This window comes from Myodes glareolus, chromosome 26, assembly GCF_982192425.1.
Source record: "Myodes glareolus chromosome 26, mMyoGla1.1, whole genome shotgun sequence".
Classification (NCBI taxonomy): Eukaryota; Metazoa; Chordata; class Mammalia; order Rodentia; family Cricetidae; genus Myodes; species Myodes glareolus.
This window is the reverse complement of record NC_142051.1, coordinates 18,999,246-19,007,953: the sequence shown is the minus strand read 5'-3', so window position 1 is coordinate 19,007,953 and position 8,708 is coordinate 18,999,246. Positions and strand designations below refer to the sequence as shown.

Genomic DNA, 8,708 nt, shown 5'->3' with positions numbered 1-8,708 from the left:
GCGATCATATTCTGTACCCAATAATAGTCATAAGAAAGGGGCCTAAAGTTGGTGTTAGGAGAAACAATGAACTATAGAAACAAAATTACCTGAAAGTAAATTATTAGATATGAGGGCTACAGGCAAACTTCTTAATGAAATATATATTTGTTATTCATTCATATTTTGTGAAAGCCAAGGGACAAAGAGCCAGTCATGAGTTGCAAAATACAATACAACTTTCAACACACACATGGCATTCAATAGAAGAGAAGGGAACTGAAAGCAACTATGGGGATGTTGATACGTTTCATTTATTCACCTTTGACTGCCATGCCCTCTTGCTTTCCCATCCATTCTCTCTGAAGACAGGAAGGTACCATCTACTTATTTAACTCATTTTATTACACCTGCCCATCTTTTCATTATGGGCAGTGGTTATTCAACAAGCTTGTATGTGTGATTTTAAGTTGTGAAGGACAAGGTCTATCCCCCTATTTTTATAATGGGGTCTGGATTTTTCACAGTGCCTTTTCTTGCTTGCTTCCCTGTTTACACTTGTATCTCAGACTTTGTATGTATTGCAAACAGAGTGGGATCAGGGGGCTTGTTTTGTGGGGACCACAGTAAAACTCTTGCTCACTTGTTGTGGTTTAAATTTGTTCCACTTGACTGTCAGAATTGTCCTTTTTGGTAAGCTTGCTAAGTAGCAGGTTTCCTTACAAAGTTTGTATAAATAATCCATGTTTTCTGAACCCTCACTTCCACCTCTTTATTCCTTCCTCCCCCTTCTTATGTTCTGTTCTCAGCATTCCTCCAACTTTAGAACACATAAGGACTATTTACTCCCTAGCCTGCTTCTGCCAAAACCTTTATCCCATCAATGAGACACTTTCTAGGTTACCTCATTTAGTGTTTTATAGTTCCATACTTCTCTGTGCAAATTTCATATTTAAATTTTCTCAATAAATTGAAATTTTAGAACATAAACATTTATCTTAATAAATAAATAGCTCAACAAATTCTATTCCATATCTTATGTTCATTCTCCATTTATCTGTTGGTGGACGTCTAGTATGATTTCACTTCATTGCCACAATGAAAGAGTAGCCATAAAAACTGTGTATGTCTGTAGTAGGATATGGTCCACTTCGGGAATGGCCTCAAGCATGACCATCATTATTTCAGTCTAATCCCAATGAGCAGGATAAACTGCTGTACCATTTGATGTTAGGTTACTTTTCTCTGAACTCAACAGGAACTTCTCATCATTTTGGTCACTGGAATTTTTTTTTAAAGTGAGTTATTTTACTCTCAACATTTGTCAATTTTACAATTCCTTTTCTACATAATAGCTATATCCTAAAGGACAGCAAAGCTATGACATCAGGTTATTGTGCATTTCTATTTCATGAACAGGTTTTGATTTTATCAGCACTAATATTTATTTTCATTTGCTCCATTTAAGATTTTTTACTTACACACATTCAAACATCCTCTTATATTAAAAAACAAGTTCTCTCTCTACACTAAGTGTTAATCTGGAGAGGAAACTTTATAGCTTTAGAGAGATTTTATTATTCATCTAAGAAAATACATACTGCCTTAGTAGCCACTTATCTTGACATCGGTGTGTAATTCTGAAAGTCATATATAAAATAGCCACATTTGTTAAATGCTTCTCTATTTTTATATTTCACTTTTAACTGAAAACTTAGTTTAGTAAGCTTGAAACAGTATCTATTTTATTTGATCAGTATCATTTTTAACTCATGTCTTAGGTGCAAGGACATATTTTCTACCCAGGGCATCCACCCTTTCTCTCTCAATTTGGGACATTTTCAGTACACTAGAAAATTTCACTTTTTTTTGCCTAACATCTTAAACCGTTGTTGGTATATTATTTTACAGAACAATCATTTGTTATATTCCATTTCACTTGTAAAATGTGATACACACACATTTCAGAGTGGTAGTTGATCTTATCATCAGCAACACCAGCGCAGTCTCTCAATACAGTATCATTTCTATGCAGTCTATTAAAGTATCCATATAAAATTCACCCGAAAGCAGTGTAAATTTAATTCCCATTCATTTATTCCTTTGTGTGTGTGTGTGTGTGTGTGTGTGTGTGTGTGTGTGTGTGTGTGAGAGAGAGAGAGAGAGAGAGAGAGAGAGAGAGAGAGAGAGAGAGAGAGAGAGAGAGAGATGAGATTTCTCTCTATAGTTCAGGTAGGCCTTGAACTCAACATGTAGCTCAGGGTGGATCATACATCAAAGCAGTCTTCCTGCCTCACTTTCCCTAGATTCCAAGTGGTAAGTCAGTGTGCAGATGTGTCATTGCTGTGTTTGGAAGGCATCCATCCACTCCCAGGATCAGCATGAAGCAGGGTAACTGTTGCAGACTGCCTCCCTACCTCATCAAGGTAAAAAAAGGCCTTCAGTCAGTTTTTAAACATTTCAAGAATCATTATTTTTCAGAAAACTATCTGTTGCAATTTCTATGATTTTTCTCTAATACTCCTTGCATGTTGGTATGTGATTAGCTTGATCATACTGATTTTTGGTATTTTTGAACGGTGGCTTACTACCATTTCAAGTCTACCAAAATATATTTGGAATAAATGATTGTGTGATAGTTTGCTTTACCTCTACCTATAAAATTCTGTTGTGTAGTTTTTATTAGGGTAAAAGTAGGATGGGAATTTTTATAGATGTATTCATTAATCCTGAAATTCTTGAAGTGCTTGCCTCCATTTTATTTTGCGACAGTATTTCATACAACCGAGAGTGACTGGATCACTGCTGGCTATGCACTCCTGATCGTCCTAATTCTAGCTCAGGAGCTGGGGTACAGACAAACACCACCAGGCCTGGTTGAAGGCACCTTTGACTAGTTGCTTTTTAAAGATTTGTTCTTCACTCTGACATTGGCTACTATAATGTTACTAAGAATCATGCTTTTTTTTTTTCTTATCTTAACTGCAGGAATTTAGAAACTTAATCCTATCATCATTAAACTACTTCCAAAAATGAATCCAAGTATTTGCATTTTACCTCCACCACTTCTAATGACTCCAGGGTTCCTAAGTGTCAGCAAGACACATGCCATTTTCATTTCTAAAATCAATTTAATAATCACTATTTTAGTATTAATATTTCCAAAGAGGCCCAAGCAGAGCTAGAAATGTTTTTAAGATTAGGAAGACAAACTAAACTCCAAGATCTTTCAGTTTTATGTGTAATCTTTTTGAATTAAGCACATCACGTTAATTTTCGTATCAAAAACAAGGTGAATTGTGAACAACATACCTTGGCCAGCACTGTAATTTCTGACGAAGTATTATTTGAAGGTAACCTGAGATCTGACACTTTCAATGTAGCCTTTTCCAGCATTAATGTGAATATTTTCACCTTGTGTTTATGCACACAGAACCATGCTTGTCATTTAAGACACCTTTAAAGGAAATCAGAGATGACAGCAGGTTCAAGGGGAAGACTGCTTGCAGAACAAGTCTGCCTGAATCCTTACTACTTCAGCACATTTTCTATTTTTCTATCTAGTAACTTCTAATACAACTAAATCTAGCATATAGTTATGAACTATTTGATGTCTTTTCTACCCGAAAAGATATTGACTATAGAACACACTTAGGTAGGGTCTTTATCTCATTGTACAACAATCTTAGGCCTAAATAGAGTAAATCTAAGTCTACAAAATAGGATTATTTTTTCATCAGCTAATTTAAATACTCATTTATAGTAGATTCCTATGTAAATTTAAGAAATGGAAATTTAAGGAAAAAATTGTGAGAATTTTCAGGATTTCTCTTAGTAAATTTGTCACATATTTTAATAGAGGTCCTTTTTTCTTTTTAAACATTTTCTCAACAAACAGAACTGTTTATCTTCAGAATACAATGACATTTAATTAAAACTTAGCATATATTATATGTCTGAAGACCATCTGAAGTATTCCAAATACAGTTTACTACTCTGGTTCCATTTCCATGGTTTCTTTTTATTCATCTGTTTCCAACTTAGAACTACTACATGAATGAAAGCTGGGTAAAATGGTGACTGTGTTCAAAATTTAGTAGTTTTATGTACACTTTCTAGAAAGTGTTCCAACTCTGGATTAAAACAAATGAAAACCCTAAAGTGGGGCAATTCAGGACACTGCTACTGTAGGAAGGCAGAGCATCTTCTGCTATGTATCACTGCTTGTCATAATAGCTTGATGATGGTACATATATTGACAACAATAAGCTCTATTCAAGTTAACCTATCACAGTGTACTTTTAATAGGTCTGGACTGTATTTGATTCCCTTCTTACCTCATGGAAGAGATAGTGTAGACAGCTAAATTTCAAGGGTTAGACTGAGTAACAAAAACTAGAAAGAACTCCTTTATGGATTCTAATTTGCCTCCCATTCAAGTACTGAGATTTAAGAGTGCTTAAACATTTATTTTGCTATGTCAATGTCGGGGAAATTTGCCATTAAAAAATGAGTCAAAATATATACTTTTTAAATTTTATTATTACTGTTTAGCAATGGGAAAATGCAATTTATTTACACCAGCAGCCATATGGGCAGGGGAACACACAGAGTTAATTAGCTATTTGTATAGGATGAATTACTTAGTAAAAAATAATCTCCAAAACAAAGGACAGTGGTAAAATTCACACTACCCTCCCCCAATGATCCCAGCATGCGATAATGCCAGGCAGTGGCCCCTGGGCATGCGATGGTGGGAACTAATTTATGGAAGAAAAAACCACAAACCACAGAAATTTAAAGAACCCCTTTCCCCCATACACACACACTCAGATACGTAATAGGATTACAGAGTGGTCAATACAATTAATTGAAGAGGAAGGATAGAATTCTGCTGTTACAGAAGCAGGGAAGGGAGCGCTCCTAACCACGGTCAACTATATGGCAGAGAACATTAGCTCCCAAACAAGTAGTTCTTCCCTCAGGGCAGTAATAGCTGAACTGAGCCCACTTTCTATCTACACAGGGTGGGGAGTTATGGCCCCAGTGGAAATGAAGGAGACAGAAAACAAAAACGGGAAGTAATATGAGCAAACCATTGCGCCAAATTACCACTCACTTCTTATGTTCTAACCAGAAAAGACCAGAGAGAAAATATTAAAGTCACATTTGAGCTCCCTATATGAAGGCAAGAGTGAGCGGGCCATGGCCTTCCTCCCTTTCATGTTACCCAAGCACTTTAAGTAGACAGGAGTCTTAAGACTGCTTTCTCTTGAATTCACTGAAGGTGCGTGCAGAACTCATGTAGAACGGTATCTTTTAAAAGTATTTTTAAGTTCCTGGCCAAGGTTTCATTTTTTTCTAGGTTCTCATTATTCTTGGGACTGAGGATCCATCAAACTGTAACTAGGCCCCAACCCTGAGCTGGAAAACTCCTAGAAGGCAATAGATAGTCTCAAGGCCCAATCACTACAGTTTCCTTAACTCTTGAGTACAGTAACCCAAATCAGTCCACGCAGTTCAAATAGAACCTGGGAGAAGGAAGATCCATACACAATAGGGTTAGAAACATGGAGCAGCACTAACTCCATCCTGTGTATACCAGCATTCACGGTTCCGCAGTAAGTCCCAAGAGGCAATATCCAAGTAGCAATGGGAAGGAAGAACTCAAGACAAAGCAGGGGATAGACTAGCAAGGCAGTCCTATATAAGAGAAATACATAGACATGAAACCACCTTGGAAATACAAAAAAGGTTACTTTCCCATCCCGATCCAGAGGGAGTCATGTGAATACCCTCCTACGAGTCTTCCATAAAAACAGGTAAAACAAAACCAACAACATAAAAACTTAATAGAACAACAACAAAAACGAAAATAAACGAACAAATCAAAAAAGGAGAAAGGAAACGTGTAGGCTTCAGAGGCAGGGCACTGGAAGGTGAACAGAAACGGGTCAGGAGGAAAGCTAGCGTGGCAAGCAGCACCGGGAATCATGAGCTGCACCAGAGAGGCAGTGGAGCAGTGACAGGAACATGGCCAAGCCAGACGGATGAGGCTGGACCCTTTACTGGGGTACAGAATGAGGTAAGAAAACATTTCAAATAAAGCAGCACCGTTCTGTTCTGCTCACCTCAGGACTCCCCCCCTCCTACCCTCCATCAGCCCTCACTCAGGGACTACAGAGGACAGGTCTGAAATGCCACTCACTTCCCCTCCACTTCTATGCCAGCCTCCAAAGTCAGGGAATTTTGGAGGGCTTTTCCTAACTTCCAACAACAAAAAGCCAGCCCCTGCAGCCAGGAAGGTGCAGCGGACCAAGTGAAGCACTGTCACTGTGAGGGCAGAAAAGGTGGTGGCTGTCTTCATTCACCATAGTGGAGGTCTGACTGCCCAATTTCAGGGAGAAGAGAGTCTGCAACCACACCAGGTAAGCAAGGCCTATTTCAGGGCCTTAGCATTGAACTCATTCACATTACTGAGGGCAGATGGAAAATGTTCCCTCCTGGCTCAATTTTCAAACAGCCTTCTGCTTGGCCACTGTGCCCTTCTGAAGTTCAGTGTTGCCCCTGACTGGACAGTGACCTGTCATAGGGATGGAGTCAGACCCACAGGCTGATTATAACGCCAGTAACTCAAAAGTAGGAACAGACTGTCCCACCAAACAAGTCCACGGTGATTGACGGTATGCATCTTCCAGGTTGAGATGGCGTGCGGTTGCAGATGTCTACTTTCTCCTCACAGCATCAGAACAAAGTCTTCAATTGTTTGTATATCACCGTGTCCTTTGCCAAACCTTTGCCTCTGCGTGGGATGGAAAGACAGAGCTTCGGGTGAGTCAAAGGCGAGGCCTTGTCCCCACATTAGTGGAAATCACTGAAAACGCTGGACCTCTGGGAAACAGGTGGTTCTCAACTTCTTGTGGACAAGGTCCAGGGCTTCCTACCAAATTCAAATGGGGATTAATATTTTTTGAGTATTCAAGTCTCATACACGACTTTCACTTGTATCAAAGAAGTCCAATTTGGCTGGGGCTTAGGAATGGGAGGAGCAGTCCACTGAAGCTGACAGATCATGGCCTGACCATGGACATTATCCAAACTCTGCAGGAAGCCCTTGACATCCAGCAGATCCAAATCTGAGAAACAAAAGAATTGTAGATGCTGGGCACACAGTTGCTCACCTGTGCACTGATGGCAGCACGGGGATCTTGTACATCCAGGTGTATTTATAGAGCTCAAAATACAGCACAACGCCTGTGGACACTGTCCTGCCCAGGATTTCAGAGCTGGCACTGGGTACCCTTTCGAATGGATTCAAATTCCTAAATTCTCTTCTTTGGGCTTTTTTATGTTTTGTTTTGTTTTTCAAACGCTAAGATCTTTAAGGGGAACTGGGGCTTTTATCTTTTTTTTTTCTTTTTCTTTTTTCCCCCCTCCAATTTAGCTTACTCCTCCAAGCCACGGGACCAGTCTGCATCATTGTCCTGGTCACTGTCGCCCTCTCTCACTTGTTGGGGACTACTGGAATTCTGGAGGTGAACGCTGTAGCTCCGGCTGGGGCCCATTCCCAGAATCTCCAGGCAGGGAGCAAAGCGGGAGGCGGCGTGCTCCTTTGTCTTCCACTGGCTGAATGCCAAAATCCTTCACGCTGCCCGTGTCTGCGAACTCCAGGTAGAAGTAGCCACATTTGACAGCCCGGTGCACCTCAAAGCAGAATCCCAGGCAGGAATCCTCGATCAGGTCTACATAGATCTCCTGGGCGATGGCCTCCAGCTTGTTAGTATCCAGGTTGGCCAACGAAATCTCCTCCATCTTAATCGGGAAAAGCGGCTGTGCAGAGGGCGCTGCTTTTTTTTTTTTTTTTTTTTTTTTTTTTTTTTTTACTCACGGCAGAGACTCGTCGGGCTCCGCGGGCCGCGCTAGGCCTTGCAGGCCTCTCCGGGGCCGCGTCCTCCGGGTCGGCGGCAGCGGCGTCCGCGGCGACAGCAACGGCGGCTCCGGAGCCCCGACGCTCGCTCGGCTCCGAGGACACCCACGTTCGCGTTTCCGAGCTGCGGCCCGGCCCCGGCTCAGCGCTCAACCGTCTCAGCAGCGCCTCACCCAGCCGTTCCGGCCTCTTCCTGTAGCGGACGGTCTGGGCCCGCCCCCCCCCCCACTTCCGCCCCGCGGTGCGCCTGCGCACTGGGCTCGGCGCGGAGGCTGGGTAGCGGCTATGGTGCAGATCGCTGGCAGGGAGCATAGCATGGGCTTTCCTGACAACTAAATCATGCTTGTTGTTCTCTCGGTTCTCGAAATGATAGCAACGATCCTGTGTTATCTTTCTTAGCATTTTAAACGTTTGCTAATGAGTTCACCTAGGTTTAATTGATTTCCTCCGTAAAGGGAGGAATAATAATGACTTGTTACGGAGTTAATTGAATAATGATTTAGGCATAGTTATTCAGATACGACTAAAAATTTGACTTATAGGATTGACTTCTAATAATTTACTGTACTGCCGCAGTTGTCATTTAAATCCACTAGATGGTGCAAGGAAACAAATTACCGTATAGTTTCTTTGAGTCTTTGAATGAAAAAAAAAAAAAAAACAACCTAGAATCTTGACACTAAACGCATAATTCAAATATATTGATCAAATAAACCTAAGGCATTTATCTCACTTATAAGACCATTAAGTCAGCGTGACTGTAAAGAAATGAGTGCATACGTCTCTAAAATCGCTAGATGAT

General features: G+C 40.7%; 1 protein-coding gene across 1 annotated transcript; it reads right to left on the bottom strand.

Annotated features, from left to right (window-relative positions):
• Positions 1-4,503: 4,503 nt before the first annotated feature.
• Atxn7l3b (ataxin 7 like 3B) lies at positions 4,504-8,105 on the bottom strand. Its single transcript, XM_048418340.3, has one exon. It carries the CDS (start codon positions 7,789-7,791, stop codon positions 7,498-7,500), a length of 294 nt encoding a protein of 97 aa, XP_048274297.1. The 5' UTR covers positions 7,792-8,105; the 3' UTR covers positions 4,504-7,497.
• Between the last annotated feature and the right edge of the window lie 603 nt (positions 8,106-8,708).

Excerpts from the sequence above, each read along its gene's own strand:
- Atxn7l3b (XM_048418340.3), bottom strand. The coding sequence starts at position 7,791 with ATGGAGGAGATTTCGTTGGCCAACCTGGATACTAACAAGCTGGAGGCC.